Genomic DNA, 21,558 nt, shown 5'->3' with positions numbered 1-21,558 from the left:
GGTGTTTTTGCGCTTTTAACGAAGTATAAAAATTATAAAATTCGGAAGGTAGCTAGAGAACTTCGAATAGAGTTTCATGGTTTTTGAATCAACTAAAATGAAACTTGTTTGACCCTGTTTTCGTCGTTCCAAAGTTTAAGGTCCATTTGAACTTTTCTCAAATTGAAACTATAAACTCTTATTAATTAATAAATATTTATTTTCATAAATATTCATATTTATTCTTTTGCATTATTATTAAGTCCTAACTTTTATTTTAAGACATTATATTTTATGTCATAAAATCTGGGGCGTTATACTAGTACTACTAGAAAATTCGGAGGTCAGTCTCCCAGTCTGAATAGGAGACTGAAAATTCAATCTAAGAAGAAAAAAGATTTCAAATTTGTCTAGATTTGCTGTCCAGCCTGTCCTTTATTGTGGGGTGATTTTGGCATAGTAAACGTCTGAATTAGGAAAAAAAAAAAAAAAAAAAAAACTATTTCAAACATATTTGTTTATTTTTTTATTAGTTTTCCAACGCCGCTAATTTCACCGCAATCCGATACTTAAGCAGAAAGCTATGATTAAATTACAAAGACGTACTCATTCTGGATTCTTTCCAAAAATAACAGATTTTGCCTACTTTTTCTTCTCTTAAATCCAAAATTGATTCAGAGTTGAATCTTTCCAAAAGTGAGTTTACTGACTCAGTTCTAATCTTGGAATTTGATGGATTTTCTTTCAAAACTTGTAAAATACAAAAACAATATAAAACATCATACTATAACAAAACTAAGAGATTAACATATGTGAATTAAATGGCTTAAATGTGTAACATTCAACACTTATCAAATATCATACGTTAAATCTATCTTCTTCTCTTCATACCTGCGTATCAGATGGAATCCGCAACTTTTAAAAAGCATTGACCTGGAATTCATCGTGCAATAAAACCTGACTCGCAGATGATCGTTATCCCCCTTACGCTTAAAAGATTTTGGATAATGGAAATGCAACCATACGAAATCTGAGTTCAATATATTATATGATGCATCACCACGATAGATTTCTACACCACCACTGATGATTGAAGCTGAAATTTTGAGAAAACAAATTTTTCCATGATCTACTCCAGTAACAACAACAGAGAAGGCAATTCCTGTGATCTCCCCATCAAAATCTGCAGGCTCATCAATATCTATTTCACATGAGTTACGATATGAAACCTCTTTATGATAGTTGAACCAGTGTGGAATCTTATATCCCGAAATTATAAAGCTAAAGTAATGACGCTTGAGATGTTCCTGTTACACGAATTTGTCAAAAATTTAGTGATACGGAATCAAGGCACACATGAGAGAGAGAGAGAGAGAGAGAGAGAGAGAGAGAGAGCATATCTTAATCCATCAAGGAAAGAAGTTACCCTCGATGGCTGAGGTGTTTGCAGAGTCTGCACATTCTGACAGATTGCAGTAGAAACATCAACTCCAAAATGAGCTTTGCCATCTGGAGTAATGTTATTGGCAGAAGATCCCTCCAGTTCTATACCGCTACCCACAAGGCTTGGTGCAGAATGCTTTCGTAAGCACCATGTATTAAATAATTGAGATCTTTGTGGTTCTTCGAAAAATGTTTTCAATGACATGCACCACCTTGCAAACACATTTTCTATATTTGGTGGAAGTTCTAAAATTTCTCGAAGTTTCTTGCAATTATCCAAGTTGAGTCTCCTCAAGCGAACAAATCTTTTGATGCACGCAGGAATGGTAACAATAGCAGTCCCTGATAGATCTAAGTCTTCCAATGTGGAGGAGCAATTAAATATCCTAAAGATATTTGATTCTAATAGGACACAATTTGCAAGCCACAATCTTCTTAGTGCCGGAAAAACTATAGAGGAAGAACCATCATTAGAAACACTTGATGAGTTCGTAGGAGGTGGCAATGGGAGCAATTCAAGACATGATGAAATTTCCAATTCCTTTTTAGATACAGCAGAAGGCATGGATTGTTTGTTATCCCCCATCTTCTCAGGAAACTTAACCAGTTTTGAACAACCCTTTAGATTAAGATGATCTAAATGTGGCAACATATAAATGCAGCTTGGAAGATTCATAAGGTTTTTGCAACCTTCTAGATCTAACCTTTCAAGTGCAATAAGGTACCGAATGGATGAATGCAGTTCTTTTATACCACTGCCAAATAGATTGATGCATTTTAAACACTCCATCTCACACTCGATTTCAGGAAAGTTGTTAAGCCTTTTGCAACCACCAAGTTTAAGATATTTTAGAGATCGCAACTTGAGGTTTCTTGGAAAACTGCTAAGGTTATAGCATAAGTCAAGACTCAACCAAACTAGCTTATCAAGAAATCCAATAGAATGATCTATCTCCACTAAATTTGTACAACTATCAAGAATCAATTCCCTTAAATTTGGAATCCTTGAAAAATCAGTGGTCATTTTTAAGAATTTACAAGACATGAAATTCATAATTGTCGTGCTTCGAAAATTCTGTCAAAACAAAATAGGAAATAAATTAGTTTGAAGGAAATTTACGACAGAATTTAAAGGAAGAAATTTTAAAATCAAGGGAAATTATGTCTCGATCCCTTCATGCTTTCACACTTTTTGGCATTGAAACCTGGTTTCCAGTTTGTTGGATTTTAGACATGTACTTCAGGCATTTGTAAATCAAGACCTCCGAAGTGTTTTCAGTAAATAGATAACAAAAATAATACGTTAATACATTTATTTCACTTAAAAAAAATAAAAAATAAAAGTGGATTTGGCTGTGGTTGGGTGAAAGCACCTAGCCCTGGCAATGGCATGTGATTGTAGCATCTAGCCCTAGTCGTGGCATGTGGCAATGGTTGGGGCTGTCGCACAATGACCAGTGATGGATGGGCAAAGTGTTGTCAACCAACCACAACCAGTCTAACACCAATTATGTTATCTATTGACAAAAAACACTAATTGAGGTTTCGATTTACAAATTTCGAAAGCACAAATATAAAATTCATCAAACTGGAAACGAAGGTCTCAATGTCCAAAAAAACCCAAAATAAAAAGGCAGAAGCACGATAGGGTGGTGACGTAATTTCCCTAAAACAATAATTGTACCTCAACTCCTTTCAACTCCTTGAGGAGGCTCCCAGGCATTCTTAAAACAACGAGTTTCGCTCCATGAAAATTGGATGGAAAAGATTCTAAAGGACAATTAGGCCAATCCAGCACTGTTAACTCATTAGGAAGAAAAATAGGTCCTCTAGAAAAGCATGCACTAGGGTTAACTATAAGCAGTCTAAGCATCTTCATATTCTTGAATGCCTTGGAACTCAAGTGCACCATGTCTCCTTCAGGAAAATCTACCAATATGCCTTGAATTGTGATTGTTCCCTAGTAAGGCAATGAATCAGTACACACTAGCAAATTAAATCATAAAGTTCTCTACTTTTTTCCTTACAAAACACCAAATCGTCCACCTGCAATATATGCAATCTGAAGCTTACATGTTCAAGTAATGCTACATATTACTTTTGCATCCCTCAAAATTGATGTGGCTCTTAAAATCACTATTAGATCAAAATCTAATAGTGATATATTATAAATTCAATGGTGATTTTAAGAGCCACATCAATTTTGGGGGACAAAATGAGACACTAGGGTGATATGTAGCATTACTCTACCGGTTCTCTCTACATTTTAGCACTTCCTAGAATTATATATATATATATAATACTTTGTAAAAAGGAAAAAAAAAACTTACATTCCATATATCTATCTGTCTTTTAATGTTTCTTTTCATTTTTAGATTTTTAAATATAGGTAATTTTATTTTTTCTATTATAATGTTCCAAAGTGAGCGATCCTCATGTTCAAAAGGTCAAATTTTTTACTTCCTTATTTTTTATTTTAACCGATTACTCTTACCTATTAAAAGACTATGCCGACCTTTGAAATGGAATAAAGGACAATTGTGTACTATGATTTTATTTATGTTAATTACAATCATTTTACATTTTTTTTATATACTTGTATATAAATATATGTACTATATATTATGTATACAGATATATTTGTGTACGTGTTTAATTCTTCATCATTTTTTTACAAGGAAAAAAAAGTCAAATATTTTTTCTAGCATGTTTACTTGTGAAAAAGAAACAAATATAAATGCAAAAGAGTCTCTTGATATAACTTCTTACCGTGTTTTCTTCAAGGACATGACGAACATCTTTATGAAACCACAACCTACTGCGTTTGCCAGGATTTTCAGGTGATTCTCGTCGAACGACTTCTCTACCCATGTCCTGCAATAAGCTGTGCATTGCCAATTTGTTGTCCTCATCAATGGTTATGAGAGACTTCTGTATAAGCACTTTGATACCATCAAGTGGGAAGAGATCACAACTGTTTAGCACTTCAATAACATAATTTGCCGGCTTTCCTTTGAAAAAACATGCAATGTCAAGAAAAATATTCTTCTCATTTTCATGCAATCCATCATAACTTATTCCAAGTGTTTCTTGAATACTTTCAGGAGGAATTCTTTTGTACTTATCCAATGCACTTTTCCATTGATGTATATCTTTACCATACAGATGTGAACCTAGCACTTCTAATGCTAGCGGAATGCCCCCAGCATACTTTATTGCATCTTCCACTAGTTCCAGAAAATCTTCACTAGGTTTGCCTTCTTTGAAAGCATTCTGACAAAAGAGCTCAGAAGCTTCGGTGCTGCCCAATTGCTCCACCATATATATTAAATCATCATCTATTCCATGATTAGTCAATACTTTCTTGTCTCTGGTCGTTATGATGATCCTACTTCCTAAACCAAACCAATCAACGTTTCCAGCCAATTTATCTAATTGGTCCAATTGATCATCCACGTCATCAAGAATAAGGAGTATCATTTTAGAGCAAAGCCTTCTCTTTATCACAGCAATTCCTTGATAAGCATTGTCAACCTTCACAGTATGTCCTAGGATGTTTGAAAGAATTGTATTTTGTAGTTGGACCAGGCCGGAATATTGCTTAGAAGTTTCTCTAACGTTTGCCAGAAAACAACTACCTTCAAATTGAGAAGCAATCAAGTTGTATATAGCTTTAGCAATAGTTGTCTTACCAATTCCACCAACTCCTAAGATCCCTACTATATGTCGTTTATCATTCATCTCAATACTTAAAAGTGAACTGATTTTTTGTACATGAGACTCTATTCCCACCGGATGCTTGGCAACGTGTAAGTATGTGTGATTTACAATTCTTGAGATTTTCTGTACGATTTTTTCAATAAATTTAGCTTCGTTCCTACAAAATACAAAAGATTATAAACATTTAATGAGTTGAAATTTTCATAAATATATCGACATACTCCCATCGATATATTTAATGAGTTGGCAAAATTCTGGCGAAAATAGCTGGATTCCAGCCAAAAATTACCGGATTCCGGCCAAAATTGCCAGATTCCGGCATACTTGCCGGAATCTGCCAGAACAGCCGGAATCGGGCCAGTAGGCTGGAATCGGGCCAGATCCGGCCGGCCGGCCACTCTGGCCAGCCGGCTGGAATACAGTCGCCGGAATCTGGGCTGACCAGATTCTGGCGACGATGGTCGGATTCTATCGCCGGATTCCGGCAACATTGCCTCGATGCTGTCGGATTTCGGTGATGGTCGACTGCTTAAAGTGAAGGTCAACTGTGTCGTTTAATAAGGGTTGAATGCGTCTGGCGTCTTGAGAAAATTATTTATGCTTTTAAAAAGCGTAAATCATTTTCCTAAATTTACTGAACATTTTTGGTCAAACAGAAATCATTTTCCGGTTGACTATTATTTTCGCCCCTACTAAACACTGGAAAATACCGAAATCATTTTCCAAAAATCATTTTATGCCGAAACAAACAGAGCATAAATTTGTTTGTTTGAGCGTAAAATAATGTTTTTAAAAAATATTAGCACAACAAACACTTGAAGTGTTATATGTCTAAGTGTTAAGGTTATGTTGTCATCCCCATGATTGTTAACATACAGCTAATTAGCTAATTGAACATTCAGATTGAGAAAATTATTATCAGGAATTTATTAAAATTTGTCCCCTCATTGGAAAATTATGGTTGTGGGTATGATGTCAAACGTAGTTTATCGAGTATAAGATCAAATGAATTGCAATTTTATAGTTGACTCACCGAAGGGGATGGCCTATAGATTGAAATAAAATATCTTGGTATTAAGTATGAGAATAGTGTTAAGTCATTGAATACGAAAGTTGTGAAAAAAAAAAAAAAAAAAAAAAAAAAAAGTCTATCATTGAGTCAATGTTGATAAAGTGGCTGGGCAACTGTGGACGTTGACTACAGAGTGTAATGATATGTTACGATTCTAAGAATTTCACATGGATAATAAGTCACTCAAGCCGGTTTTTACGGGAAATTCCACCTAACGTTTATGTCGGTGTGGTTTATTAGACATGTTAAGGACCTTAAGTTGCTTGCTAATACCAACAATTGATAGTCTCGGCCAGTCATATTGATGGGGATTTATAACAGAAACCAAACCACTGATTAAGATCATCTTCAACCGCATGAAAGTTATTACAGATCAGCGTATGGTATTTCAATGGGTCCGTACCATTTTATATCTATACTTTAGAGTATTATAAAAAGTGTGAAAGAGGTGTGCACAATGATTTTTTCTTTGAACGTATGTACAGTGTTTTTTTCTTTGATGATGCGGTTTTACGATTTTGCCCTTCTCTTTCCTTCATTAGACCTAAATCAGGCAGGATTATTTTTGTCTTTTTCATGTTAATTTACGAATTTGCCCTTCTTCTTTCTTCTTTAGAGGTAAATCAGACATGATTATTTTTACCTTTGACATGGAGAGCAATTGCCATAAGGACGAAATGGTGGGATGGTGAATTTGTGGAAGAGGAGGCAAGGATGGGTGGGAGGCGAGGTTTGAAGCTGAGGGAGAGCTTCGACGATGGAGGAAGATAGAGGAGGAGGAGAGAGGAGAGAGATTGAGTAGAGAGCTCTTTTTGTATTATTAAAATAATAGATTGGAAAGCAACCATGCTTTCCGATGGGTTGGAAAGTACTATTGCTTTTCGACCAAAAAATTTAATTTTAGGGTATTTGTTAAAAGTTGATTTTTGGTGTTTTTTATGATATTTTTTTTAAATATAGGAAAGAAAACCATTTTAGGGAGTCTGATGGAAGTGCTGTTATATTGTGAAAATTACAATGTTGCTGTTGTTTACCTTCAGATGGCAGAAAAATTTACGAAGTATTTTCATCTTTCATTTACAATTACCGATTTGCCATTTGAGTTTGTAAAGAGCCGCGTTTTTTTAAGGAATATTTTGGTCTTTTCGTTCCGCACGTGTTTACCATTTTGCACTTACTCGTTTTCATACAAATCTGATATTTTCTTGGTTTTTTAGATGTTTCACGTCTCCTTTCTTCTACTTCCAGCATCTTCTTCTTTCTTCTTCGACTGGTTTTTTAGATGTTCCTCAGGTTCTTGTCTCTCCGTTCGTCTCTGTCGCTGTCGCTGTCTCTCTATCTGTGTGTGTGCATGTGTGTTTATCTCATTATAGTTCATTTTTAAGATTTTTGTTTGTGCTACTATGGTATTATAGATTAGGGCTCTGGATTTCGTTTTATTTGGATTTTGTTTGATTGGTGAGAAAACTCAGGAAAAGGAGCAGGGGTAAATGTGGAATATTCGGGTAGCCATTAACAAACATAGTATTTACACCCTAGACACAAACTTATTTTGGTGTACGAGCCTCATTCAATCTGAATGTGTTTTGTTACTCCTTGACTGCGGGTAGTGACTCCTAATGTGTTAAGTTGAATATTTTGGTTTATTTCGAGAAAGCATTTACAAATTTGAGGTGGTTGCATATTGATGGGTGGATTTATGGGTTTTTCTCTATTGAATTATGGGTTACTAGAAGCTTGACTTGTAAAAATTTTGGTCAATTGGAAAAGAAAATATAATTACCCTGGTTTTAGTTTCTCTCTCTCTCTCTCTCTCTCTCTCTCTCTCTCTTTTTTAATTTTTTTAATTTTTAATTTTATATATATATATATATATCATTTTCAGAAAAGAGCCATAATTTCCACTCTCAACTCTCAATCTGTGTAGTTTTAGATGGCATCCTGTCATAAGCATATTATATATAAGTTGACTTGCATTTTATGTGCAGACGATATTCCCTGGGTTATTATGCTGTGGTCATGCTTACTTTTAGTTAGCTGCACGAATTTCAGTTGCTTGACCAAGTTTACTTCTTACTGAGTCCAAGATATATCAAATCATGATATATGGTGCTTTCTTATAGTGTCGCAGGAAAAATGAAGCCCATCTTCTGTGGAAATTTTGAGTATGACGCATGACCATCTGATCTGGAACGGCTTTTCAGTAGATATGGGAAGGTTGAGAGAGTGGATATGAAGTCTGGTAAGATCTCTCGCCCATCTTGCATTGGTTATTTATTTATTTATTTATATATGGTGCGAAAAGGGAAAGCATGGAGGATGAAATGGTGCTGATAAAAGTAAATTTAGGAGAGTTAAGGAGCAGGTAATTGCTATAATTTTATGTCCTGGGGCACTACACAAGTTGATTCACAGTAAGGTAATCGCTTGAGCTTCTTGCAATTATAGGCTTTGACTTGTTTGAATTGAAAAGAGATTCGGTCTCTCTCTCTCTGTTTCTTTCTTTTTTCTTTGTTGAATTTCGACCAAGGAAGTATTTGGTTTGTTGTGTAGTTCGGCATTTTCTCAAGAATCAAACGAAAAATTTTCAAAGGAGAAATGCAGTATCAGTGGGTGAGGGTCATGAGGATTGTGAACATCTAGAAGTTGCTGTTAAGAAACTCTCCCTAACGTCAACAACAGCTTCAATGGATCATGATCAGTTAGATCCTTGGTAGAGTAGTTTGTACTGTCTCAGTTGGTTGAATTTGCGCAAATCTAATTTTTGTTACTTGATATGGGTTCTCATTGCTTCATATGCTTTCAGAACTTTTGACAGCTTTAGCTGTCCAAGCAAGGGGGAAAAAAATGGAGGTTAATAAGCAAAACAGAAATTTGCACGGCTTCATGTGGTAAAACTGAACTTTATATTAATGCCTGGAAAATTTTCCGTGACTTAATACTCTTTCGGGCAATTGTTAGCTTTACTCCACCAGATGGTTTCTGGTGACTCAGTTGCTGGGAAATTGATTCAAGGGAAAAGTTTATGTATTGGGTTTCTTTTGGATACGGTTGTTGGGAATTTGTTGATGTGGATGTACTGTAAATGCGTGGAATTTAGTGATTCCCGGAATTTGTTTGATGAAATGCCGAAGAGAAATTAATGTTCTTGAATGTAATAATAGCGGGCTATGCGACCTCCAAGGGTTGCAGTTTTGATAAGGAATTGGGGCAGGTGGTAAAATATATACAGAATGATGGGGTGAAACCTGATGGGTTTACAATTTCGAGTCTGCTGCCTCTTTGTGGCGATGATAGTGGGAGATGGAATTATGGGAGGGATTGAGGGGAGGGATTGTGGTTTCTTGCAGGAGATCCCGCTGTTGAAGGATTTGAGGGGACTCATTTGGTTTTTGTGGCTGCTGGACCAGACTCATTTGATGTAATCACAAATGCAGTGAAGTAAGTTTTAAGTTTTATCCACCTTTATAAATTGGTAATACCAATATCCCTCAATTTCTGTTCATTGTTTTAAATTTCGTGTCTAAGTTATCCTTGAAGAGACATGTACACATTTCATTTCCTTTATTTTGGAATTTAGAAGAAACATTCTTTTTTAGTGTTTTTCCTTGAAGAACCACTTATAGATTTAAGTACTGTCACATACTATGTGAATTAGATCACTCATGTACATGTACTATACTAGATCTTATCCTCTTAGACTTTCAGAATCTGTCCAACAGTCCAGGTTTTACTTCAGAATTTTAACTTAGATGAGCGAAATGCTCTTTCTTTACACATATCTGAACTTTAGAATACATCCATTTATGTACAGGAGTGTTGAGAAACAATTACGGACATTTTCTCATCGCGAGAGAAAGAACGTATAAAGTATCCTCTGGCTGGAGTTCTTCATATCTAACTTTATACATTTTCATATCTAACTTCATAAGTTCTAATTTCTTTATATTATATGCTTCAGATGCCAGACATGTTGAACTGGTTTGGCTGGTGTACATGGGATGCTTTCTATACTGATGTCACTTCAGAGGGCGTAAAGCAAGGTTTAGAGAGGTTTTGATTTTCTCATCATGGGGAGTAGTTTAAGTAACATGGATGGCATCATAGAAAGATACTAACAAGTAAAGCTATTGCAGCTTAGAGAAGGGTGGAATTCCTCCAAAATTTGTTATAATTGATGATGGATGGCAATTAGTTAGCATAGATCTCACTGGCACTGTCCCCAAGGGGTAGCTCAATCGGCTGGGGACCACGCCTCATGAAGCGGAGGTCACTAGTTCGAATTTCTCCTCTCCCTCCCCTCTTGTGTGGACACGTCAACAAAAAAAAAAAAAAAAAAAAGGATCCCACTGGCACTGAATCCAAAGCTGATAACGCAACCAAGTGAGTGCTTTATGCAAAAGACTTTTCTTTCTTTTGTGCGACCTTTTCTATTTTTTGGCTAACAATATGTCATTTTAGCTGTCTTCCTGTCGTTCATCTTTGCAAACAGGTTGACAAATATCAAAGAGAACCACAAATTTCAGAAAGATGGCGAAGAGGTTCACGGAGTAGAGGATCCAACATTGGGACTTCGCCACATTGTTGGTGAAATGAAGGACAAACATGCTTTAAAGTATGATTCTCTTATTTAGATTTTCATATCTTTTGCTGCTGCTTTATTTTATATAATATTTATGCTTTTTCATTTTTGGAATTGCTAGGTACGTTTATGTGTGGCATGCAATAACAGGGTATTGAGCTGGTGTTACCGAAATGGGACACTATGAGTCTAAATTGGCCTACCCTGTTTCATCTCCCGGGGGTTGTATCAAATGAGGCATGTGATAGTTTAAAAAGCATTACAGCAAATGGGCGTAGCCTTGTGAACCCTAAAAAAGTTTTGAATTTCTATAATGAACTCCACTCATATCTGACATCGGCTGGTATTGATGGTGTTAAAGTTTATGTTCGGAACATCCTCGAAACTCTATATTTTTCAATAATTCAATATATACTTGTTCAATAATCTGGATATTAAATATATTCTACAATATATATATATCACTTAAATTATAATGTTAACAATTATAATGATACATAACAGTGGGAACCAAGCACGTGCACTGCCATCAAACTAGTATAGGAAAAAAATAACAAGAAGCTAGAACTCTTTTCCTTTTGTCCTAATTAATGAATATAAAAGTGAAGAGGGTAATATTGTAAGAAAATAACAAATCTCTGCATCTTTATCTAATTTTATTGAGCTTGTTGATACTTGAAAATAGAGCAAATAAGTATTTATCGATCTCAACCCTTAACATTGTCATCAAACCATGACAATTAATGTATGTCTAATTATGCGAGATTTATGTGGCTGCTAAAAAATTAAGGGTATCTATATAGGTTCAGTTTCTCTCAATGCTTGTTCCATTTTCTTGGCTGCCTTTGCCAAATGGAGCATGATTTCCACGGTTAACTGGTTGCTAAGGAACGCATGTAGCTTATACCGGCATTAAAATATTCGAGAAGCTTATCTTTGGGAGGAATGCATTCTCTTATGAGAGGAATTTGGATGAAGTTCTGAGCCCATTCATGGAGTGATGGAAACTTCTCAGCGTCAAGTAACTTCATGCCTCCGGCTTCTTCCATAACATTAAGCCAATGAGGAATCCAATCCGCTGCTACTCGACTTGTTTACAGCCATGTGGACATGTACCTTATGTAATCATAGGTGTTCAAAGTATCTAAAAAAAGAAAAAAGTATGTGCTGCCACCAAATGTCATCACAATCGAAACTCCTTTTCAAATGAGGTCCACACGTCTTTGAATGCTTTTTGGTGATTGGACGTGCCGTGACAAGTCGGCGGGAGTGAAGTAGTGAACAAAGAAAGAAAGTTTACTTGGTTCTTTTCTTTAAAAAAAATTAAAATTAAAACTTATTATTTATTAAAAGTTTATAGAAATATATTCTTTACACATTTTCCTAAAATTTTAAATTTACCAATAAATTTATAAAACTTAATATGAGTCCCAACAAATCTAATTAATAATAAATTTAATAAACGAGATGGAGAGAAAATATATAAAAAACATATTTATATTATTATTTTTTATTTATTTTTAAAGATCAAATATGTAATAACATAATTCAAAAAAAGCCCAAGCATTTTTTATTTTTTTTATTCAAATATAGGAAAAAGGGAGAAAGGGGATCCAAGCATTGTTCCTTGACAAATGAAACTCGTATGATGAGACTCAAGCCAATTTGGCTTCACTCCTCCAGTTCAAAACAGTGATGGATAAACTTAAAATAAATAAATAAATAAATAAATAAAAAAGGAAAAAGAAAAAAGTGAAGAAAAAGAAAGTTTTTGCTATAACGTGCCTTTTCAATTTTTATCATTATCTTTTGCAATTTTATATTGGAACTCCACATTTGCACTCCTAATCAAAAAGTGGATATTGCTAAGAAAACGAAAATAAAGTAGATATTACAGCATATCCATAGATTAATAAAAATACTCTTTTAGCACTGCTATCCTATCTTCTCCGGTGAACGTGAACAATGTTTTTAAATAAGCTTTTGCTAAAAAAAAAAATTTAAAAGCTGGTTGACACAGCAATGTCAACAAAGTAATAATAGTATTAAGATGAAAATGTGCATTACTTTATACCAAAAATAACCGAATATGAATTTCTTTAGAAGAAAAAGTAATACTAAAAATTTCATTTTTATTTTATAATGCTGGCGTGACAGGCATAACCAATATTTGATTAATCATTGTTAAAAAAAATTTAAAAATTAAATAGTCACTTGAACTTGTCACGTCAGCATTGTAAGATATTTATAAGACAAAAATGTAGTTTATAGCCTTTCTAATAATGAATTTGTATACTTATTTTATACTAGTTGGATGGCACGTGCAGTGCACGTGCTTAGTTCCCAGTGTTTTGTATCACTATAATTATTAACATTATAATTTTAATATCACACACATATTATATTATAGAATAGGTTTAATAGCTAGATTATTTGACAAAAATGTCCGTTCCCAATAATAGAGTCACAAAGCTTGGAGTCAGTAGGCACTACCTTATAGGAACTACCATGAGTAATTAGGAACTATAGGAAGAGCTTGACGAAGTTTGAGCTCCATCGTTGTTTTTCCCAATGGTCAAATCAGTGGACCTCTTAGTGACAGAATCAGAACCACCAAAGGTTTCCATATTACATGAATCCAACAATACATCTTCACGTTCTTCATACCCACTATCTTCAACCCCCTTACCCCTGTTGACAGAAGAGAATCTAGTCTCCTCATCAACATCAAAATCTTCATGGATACAAATGCCTCTCTCCTGCCAAAAAAAATCAACATGAAACATGAAAGGAGTTTGGAGAGACCAATTAATGAAGGAAAAAGTTTATAGAGACAGAAAATGATTCTAGAATAACCTCACCTCTGCTAAATGAAGATCTTGGGTTTCTTCACCCTCAATTTCTCTAGCTATTCTTAAAGCTTTCTTTTCTAACTCATCCATATTAGGACCTCTCTCAAGTTTTGTTGAATAGATTTCCTCATCAAAGGTGCTTCTTACTACGAGTTTTGTTGTACCGCATTTAATGACTTTGATAAATGCTCCAAGCTTTGCAGAGTTAAGCACACCAGGGCTAAAATAAAATCATCCACTCAAGTCACAGATCATCCACAGCATCATGGAAGAAGCAGTATCTTTCCAATATGATCGTTACTTTCCATGAGCCAGTGAGCCTTCGCTGCTTCAGAAAATGGAAAAGACTTGTCCGCGCACCACTGGCTTCACCTTGTCCACCACAATTGCAGGCCAAACAATCTTCTCAACTTGATTAACAATCACAGCTTTGTTTTCCGCACTTCTGTGTCGCAACCCAGCCGCTACATACACAACCACCATAAGCATAAAGCCATAAATTATATCTACTAAAAGCAAAGGACAATAATTATCTGCAGGAAGAAAAAGAGAAATATTTACTAAGAAAATAATGATTCTCGGAACAAAGTGAGTTCTCTATGGGAAATTTATCTATACAAAACCACTTTTACCATTAAAAATGAGAACTGTCCATGTACCAATAGCAGATATGCAAGATGAAATACAAAACAGATGCAGGACATATAATCAAAGGATAAAGAAGGATGTTGAGGGAACAACTTTGCATATTTGTGAATTCAAAAAGATTTAGAAATTGTTTTCCATACCCCTTCTTACGATAAAACATAGTTTCCCCATTGGTGGCATAATTTTCTTAGTGCCCAGAAACATTCATCGTCCGGCGATGGTTATTATATCTTTCTTACCACGAGGGGCATCCTTTGAGAGATTTAATATAGCATTGTTGGTCAGAAAGTTTACCTAGCATCTTTTATTATACAGCTGGGTTTATATGGCTTCTGCATCCCAACGCAAAAAGCTATACGTCAGATTCACATATATTCATATATTTATATACTTCTATTATGATCAGGAATGAATGATCCAGCAGGTGCATATTATAAGACCAAAAAAAAAAAAAAAAAAAACACTTGGATGAGAGAAAATTGAATTCATCCAACACCAAAGCTATGGTACTTAAAACCCAATATAAACTGTCATACATTGCACTGTGAGGCACCTTGCAAGAAGAACATGGAGATCGATTTTTGCATCTGAACCACCCATAGCGCCAATAATAAAAAGCCTCCCATCAACATTTAAGCTCTCAATGTTTCTACTCACATTGGATCCAGAATAACATCAACGCCTGCCATTGAACATTAGTGAGTTGTTTCTTCTCTCCAAATAATCATTTCACAAAGAATAATACAAGCATATCAATCTTTATTTTTTTTTTTAAAAAAAAATGATAAGTAAAAAGCTAATCTCATTAAAAACGTGAGCCACCCCTTTATAAAAAAAAAATGGGAAAAGGTTTTAATAGCGGAAAAAATACCTTGTCTACCCGTTTAACAAAATCCTGTGTCTTGTAATTGATGCACACATCAGCTCCAAGTTTCTTGCAAAAAGCTAATTTTTCCTCACTCCCTGACAATCAAGATTTCAAATATATGATTACATGGGAACTAAACCTATGCATAAGAAGAAAAGGGATACTGGACCTGCTGTGACAAACACTCTTCCTCCTTGGTATTTAGCTCTCTGAATTGAAAATGTACCAATACCGCTTGAGCCTCCGTGAACCTGAAATTTCGATATTCATCATTTATGCGATGGAAACACCATGTCAATAAAGATTCACGCAAGAAATTATCATTTTGGTCATGTATGTATATACGGAAAAAGAGCTGCAACAGATTCTCTCGGTGAATCAAACCACTAAGATTTATGCATTGGAACATAACTTACACTAACAATCATAAACCAGGGAAGTGAAGAAAAAATAATTAGAAAGTTGTCTAACCACACACCTGACCGTCGTTTTCTCGGAACAGAGGCCATTGCAATCATCAAAAAATTGTAAAATTTTTTTTTTTTTTTTTTTTTAAAAAAGGTTGAAAAGTGACAATCAAGGAGCATGAACAATAATTAAGAACTTCCACTAATCAAAACTGTCTACCTTTTTGGAAATCTTAGATCTCTTGCTAGAGCCATTACTCATAGACGGTGCTTGTACACGAAGCTCATCTTCTCTGTCAGACACATTGCATTCAAGCGTGTAAGAGTAATAATAAAATAAAATAAAATAAAAATAAAAAAAGGTCAAATATTAACACAATCGATGTCATACCGCATGCGTCTAAGAATAATAACTGTGCAAGAGCCATTCACACTTTTTACCCAGCTCTCTCAGCTCAAATTAAAAAAATAAATAAAATAAAAAATCTACCTGTTCATTTCTCGGCATAACCAAACGGAGCATGAACACACAGACCAAATTCTAACAGTCCCTTTTGATTTCTCTGTGCGTCAAACCAAAGCAGAAAGGAAAAGAAAAAGAAAAAAAAAATATATATATATATATATAGAAAAGCATACGAGTGTATGTTATACATAAAAGATGTACTTACATGATGGATTGAAGATTTAGGGCATTGAGGAAGGCGAAATTGCAGGGTCGAGGAAGGCAAAACGCGCGATTTCTTGACCGATTGGAGAGATACAAAGCAGGGCATTAAAAAAAAATTGCGGAAAAAGGAAAAAGACAAAAAAAGGCCCCCGTAAAAGAAAATCTTTAACAATGAAAAGGGTACTACAGTAATTTCAAACTAAAAGACGAAAAAGCCCATATCTTTTTTAACTCAAAGGATTTAAAGGGGTAAAAAAGTAAAACTAATGCATGAATGAAAAGACTAAAATATTCCTAAAAAAAAACTCGGTTCTTTGCAAACTTAAATGGCAAATCGGTAATTTTAAGTGAAAGACTAAAATACCCAGCAAATTTTTCAGCCAACCGAGAGGTAAACAAGGACAACATAATAATTTTATAATCTCAGAAAAATACGGAAAAACAAAAATAATCCGGCCTGATTTACCTCTAATAAACAAACAAGAAGGATAGACCGATAAATCTTTACGACGAAAGACAAAAATTACACTGCCTCATTTAACTTTAACGATGAAAGATAAAGGGCATAATGGTAAAACCGCAAGTGTCAAAGAAAAAGCACTGTTCTAGGCTCATTCGCTCTTTTGATGCATGGAGGTAGGATATGCCCTTTTTTGGGCAGAAAAAGAAGGAAGTGGTTGTAACCCCATTGATTCATGTGTAAGAATGGGGCTTTGAGGGATTCAGAAAAGAACCAGATCACCATGTTCTTTTCCAGGGAGGACTGGTTTATGGTTTTCCCTGTGTATTGTGCATTTTTCATTTGATTATATATGATCTCATGACCATTACTCTTCCCACACTCCAGACCCTCTGCTTGGTTTGGGTAGAAATGCAGATTTTTTATTTTTTTTGTTTGAGGCTAGAGGACAAGTTGAGCACACAATTACTTGTATTTATGACCAGATATGGAAATGCAATTCGATAGATATTTGTCATTAGAACTCGGTCATCTCAGCTTACATATGATTATCTTTGCTTGTAGTTGTAGTGAATTTCCTTGTGCCCCTCTGACTTTTTCTCTCGCTAATGCCTTGCTTAATCTGAGAATTCTCTATAGATAATGAAAAAGAGAGCTTTGGCTGAAAGAATCTGGTCCTCATATTTCTGTTGTGACTACTAATTAAAATGGTTTATTTTCTAAACTCTTTTTGGCTGATTCCATATTTTTCTCATGATGTTTGGTGTTCTCCTCACGGAAGCTTTTACTAGGATGGTGTAGTGGGCCAGTGGCATATGTGAATTTATTGTTCAGTAAAAGATTGAGTCCTACAAATTCGTTACTTGTACCATGGTTTGAGTGCAGGGTGTTTTCTCTGTGAAGAAACTATTTTTCAAGTGTTGAGAACGTACAAACAATTCTGAATGAATTAACATTTGGGTATTGATGAAAGCTTTATTCTTTCTTCTTTGGCTCTTGATACAAACAACCATAAAGAATATTCATATTTCGGATAAACTAAACTTCCTACCCGGGAAATGATTTTTTTCTTCTTCTGTTTTTGGAACTCAACAAGAAAACCGTCTGGTTTGGTGATGGAGTTGTACTGTAATCTCTCTTAAAGGTTAACAATTAATCGAAAATCAAATAGAACTATTTTTGGGTAGGAGAGACTGCATGTTGTTTGATTAAATTCTTCTATGAGGAGAGACTACATGTTGTTTGATAAAATTCTTCTATGGGTACACAGACATGCCAACAGAAAATATAAAGGAAATGTATGTCAGAAGTTCCTTGTCTTTAACATTCGTAGTCACTCATATTTATCTATGTATGCCAAATTTCTGAGTACTATTTATTTAATTTCTTTGAGCAGGGGCATAGCTATAACATTCCCAAGCTTTGCGTTCCAGTCACAAGTGGATGATACATATGTAATGAGGCCTAGAGAGTGTTTATATCATTCGTAGTCACAGCCTGGCCCAGTGAATCCATTTGCTGCAAGTGGGATGGTGTTGTCTGTGAGAATGTGAAGGAAAATGGTTCTGTTGGTGGTAGAGTGAATCCATTCAAGTATTGAATATATCTAGCAACTCAGTGGGAATTTTCCCGAGCTCAGGGGATTGCCAAATCTTTTTGTGTTCAACATTAGCAACAATTCATTCTTCGGCCAGTTTAATTATAACATTTGCAGTTCCTCAAATGGGATTCAGATTCTTGATTTGTCTGTGAACCGTCTGGTGGGCGGTCTTGAAGGCTTGGGAAATTGCAGCACATCTCTGCAACAATTACATGTGGACAGCGATTCACTTTCAGGGCCACTTCCTGATTCTTTGTATTCTGTGTCAGCTTTGGAGCAACTCTCAGTCTGTGGGAGAGAGGGAGGTAAGGGGAGGTGAAGAAGAGTGATTAAAATTAAAATGAATAAAAATAAAAAATTGATTATTTTAATAAAATAGAGAGAAGTTTAGATAAGCTGATGGAAGAAGGTGTTGAAAAGTGGTTAGCTAAACTAGTAAAAATGGTTTTCGTTAACTATTCTTGATAAAATTTAAATAAGCCGCTGTGAGTGGTCTAAGGTGAGGGAGAAGAAGAGAAAGGAGGAAGAAGGAAAAAAACACAAAAGAAGAGGAAAAGGGGATGCGTGAGAGGGGGAGAACAGGAAAAAGAAGAAGAAAAAAAACGAAGAAGTAGAGAAGAAGAAAAAAGGAGATCTGAGAGAGAGAGAGAGAGTAAGGATAATATATAAATAGGAACGATTTTAGTGTCGTTGTAACAATGACGACACTAAAAAAATTTGATTTTATTGTCGCTTAAACGGTAAACAACACCAACAAAAAAAAATTAAATTAAATTTAGTGTTGTTTAAATAGTAAATGACACTAAAAAATTTGAATTTAGTGCCGTTTGAATAGTAAACGACATTAAGGGCGTGTTTGAGATTGCGATTTTGTAGACAAAAAGTATGATTTTAAACCAAATTTCAGAAAAATGAATCGTTCAAGAATTGTGTTTTTAAAAAATTGAGATTTAAAAACGCATAAATCTGGCTTTTCAAACACAAGTCAGGGGGTGCTTTTAAAAATTATTTTTTCTAATCTCATATTTTAAAATCATTATTTTTAACTCGCACTTTTTGAAATCAAAAATCTAAACGAACCATAAATTATTAATATCGTTTTATACAAGCGATACTCAATTATTATTATTATTATTATTTTTCCTTAGTAAAAGAGGTATTTCTACGACTTTACCCCTCAGTCAATTATGTTATGCTTAAATCCCTTTTTCATGGCCATATATCTTTCCAGCTAGGGAATGGGAAACCTTTCTCTTTTTACATAAATCTAACTTTTGTTTCATTCAAGAAAAGTCATATTTTTTTTCAACGTCTTTGTCGTTTGATCCAATAGCTTTCCATTAGATAGAAACAGATTTTATAAATACTCATAACTCTTGGATGGTGTATTAAAATGGAAAAATCCATTAGATAATGAATTATTTGTTCTAAGCCACCTCAAGCGATAAATCAACAATTCCATTTTTTTTTTTTTTTCTTGCATATTCTTGGTAAACCAACGTTATATATAGATGAATGAAGATCTCTTTAGGAAGGTAAGAAGCCCCTTTGGCATCTCTTCATCTATAAAGAATCTTCGATGTGAAAACACAAAGACAAATGGCTGATCTTTGTTCAAAATTTGTCATATCTATACATATGAACAAAAACGAGAAAAATAAATGTAATAGCTAAATGATGATGAGCAATATCAGTAAACTTTGCGTTTGCAGATGAAATCCCCCAAGAAAGGTAAGAATGGCAGTTCTTGCGCCTTGGGAGCTACCAAATAAATGACTACCCGAATCTAGATTTTGCGCATAAAAATTCTATTGACCTATAAAAAGTGGGCCTAATCCTTGGGGATGTGGTAATACCTCTAAGAAATTATTGGTCCAAGAGTATCCCCTCAAGTAAAAGCTTCCATAACCGGTTGACCAAAATGAGGATTCCAAATTACATGAGCAATGCATCTTACATGTAAAGGGTACTGTACCCTTGTCTCAAAATTTCCTTCCAAGCTACATGAAAAACATTTCTGGAAGAAAAAGTATTGCCAATTTCCCAAAATGAAAAACATTTCTGGAAGAAAAAGTATTGCCAATTGCCATTGGCGAGGATACTTATAAAATGATTTCTCTGAAGTTTTTCTTCCCTATATATATATATATTTTCTTAATTATTTTAATAAACAAGCAAACGTCTATATTTGTTCAACTCGATGCATTGGTCTAAGGACGATTTTGTTCCTTAAGATATGTTTAAAATAAAGGAATTGGGCGGCAGCCGGCCTGATGATGCAATTAAGCTATATATATATATATAGAACTAATTTAGAATTTTACTGAAGAATTTGTTCCAATGGTTAGAAACATTCAAACATATGGGTATTTCGAGGCAAATATTGAAAAGTCGAAGGTTTTGTTGCAATTCTACGACTTTGACCATAAATATTAGCAGTTTCTAGAAGTGCCTACTGTACCACACGAGAAAACGTGAGTTGTATCTGTCGTCAAAATATTGGAGAGATAATGAGATCGAGATGGATCATAAACTATTACTAACAATGTTTTAGTCTTGTATTGGTCAGATAAAAAAAAATATATATATTAAATTTGTTTGTTTGAGCGTAAAATAATTTTTTTTAAAAAAATATTAGCACAACAACCACTTGAAATGTAATGTCTCTCAGTTAAGGTTCTGCTATCATCCCCATGAATGTTAACATACAGCTAATTGAACATTCAGATTGAGAAAATTATTATTTGGAATTTATTAAAATTTGTCCCCTCATTGGAAAATTATGGTTGTAGGTTTGATGTCAAATACGAGCTCAGTTTTTCAAGTATGAGATCAAATAGACTGCGATTTTGTAGTCAAGACATAGAGAGGGCGGCCTATAGACTGAAATAAAATATCTTGGTATTAAGTATGAGAATAGTGTTAAATAATTGAATATTGATCAAATTGCAAAAAACCATCGAGTCAGTGTTGATAGAGTGGCCGGGTAGCCGTAGATGTCGGTTGTGAAGCGTAATAATGTGTTACGATTCTAAGAGTTCCACATAAATTAATAAGTCACTCAAGCCGGTTTTTAAGGGAAATTCCACCTAACGTTTATATCCTTGCGGTTTATTAGACATGTTAAGGTTGCTTGCTATTTGCTAATACCAACAATTGGTAGTCTCGGCCAGTCATATTGATGGGGATTTATAACAGAAACCAAACCAGTAATTAAGATCATCTTCAACCGCATGAAAGTTATTGCAGATCAGCAT

General features: G+C 34.6%; 1 protein-coding gene and 2 long non-coding RNA genes across 7 annotated transcripts; 1 reads left to right on the top strand and 2 right to left on the bottom strand.

Moving 5' to 3' along the window:
* Positions 1-764: 764 nt before the first annotated feature.
* Positions 765-5,633, bottom strand: LOC133866245 (TMV resistance protein N-like). The gene is made up of 5 exons (XM_062302778.1): positions 5,452-5,633; positions 4,192-5,299; positions 3,107-3,382; positions 1,406-2,497; positions 765-1,286 (listed from the first exon to the last, which is right to left on the bottom strand). Exons 1-5 carry the CDS (start codon positions 5,631-5,633, stop codon positions 831-833), a joined length of 3,114 nt encoding a protein of 1,037 aa, XP_062158762.1. The 3' UTR covers positions 765-830.
* A 1,778-nt stretch (positions 5,634-7,411) lies between these two features.
* LOC133866977 (uncharacterized) lies at positions 7,412-11,222 on the top strand. The gene is made up of 7 exons (XR_009899961.1): positions 7,412-7,507; positions 8,338-8,456; positions 9,565-9,655; positions 10,176-10,267; positions 10,351-10,597; positions 10,676-10,829; positions 10,918-11,222. It is a non-coding gene; the product is annotated as an uncharacterized LOC133866977 (long non-coding RNA).
* Positions 11,223-13,176: 1,954 nt separating this feature from the next.
* Positions 13,177-16,323, bottom strand: LOC133866955 (uncharacterized). Of its 5 annotated transcripts, none has more exons than XR_009899952.1 (8): positions 16,243-16,279; positions 16,062-16,134; positions 15,792-15,864; positions 15,334-15,415; positions 15,168-15,259; positions 14,833-14,978; positions 13,658-14,112; positions 13,177-13,555 (listed from the first exon to the last, which is right to left on the bottom strand). It is a non-coding gene; the product is annotated as an uncharacterized LOC133866955 (long non-coding RNA). The 5 variants fall into 5 exon arrangements; XR_009899955.1 differs by lacking the exon at positions 16,243-16,279 and adding an exon at positions 14,591-14,628 and having other exon boundaries at positions 16,062-16,234; XR_009899953.1 differs by lacking the exon at positions 16,062-16,134 and having other exon boundaries at positions 16,243-16,323.
* Positions 16,324-21,558: the final 5,235 nt, after the last annotated feature.

Source organism: Alnus glutinosa, chromosome 4, assembly GCF_958979055.1.
Source record: "Alnus glutinosa chromosome 4, dhAlnGlut1.1, whole genome shotgun sequence".
In the NCBI taxonomy this organism is placed as follows: domain Eukaryota; kingdom Viridiplantae; phylum Streptophyta; class Magnoliopsida; order Fagales; family Betulaceae; genus Alnus; species Alnus glutinosa.
The sequence above is the reverse complement of the archived record's forward strand: the minus strand, read 5'-3'. Positions and strand labels throughout refer to the sequence as shown.

Excerpts from the sequence above, each read along its gene's own strand:
- LOC133866245 (XM_062302778.1), bottom strand. The coding sequence starts at position 5,633 with ATGTTGCCGGAATCCGGCGATAGAATCCGACCATCGTCGCCAGAATCT. Across the intron at positions 5,300-5,451 it reads GGCAAGTATGCCGGAATCTG|GAACGAAGCTAAATTTATTG; the intron begins GCAATTTTGGCC and ends TGTATTTTGTAG. Across the intron at positions 3,383-4,191 it reads ATGTCCTTGAAGAAAACACG|GGAACAATCACAATTCAAGG; the intron begins GTAAGAAGTTAT and ends TTGCCTTACTAG.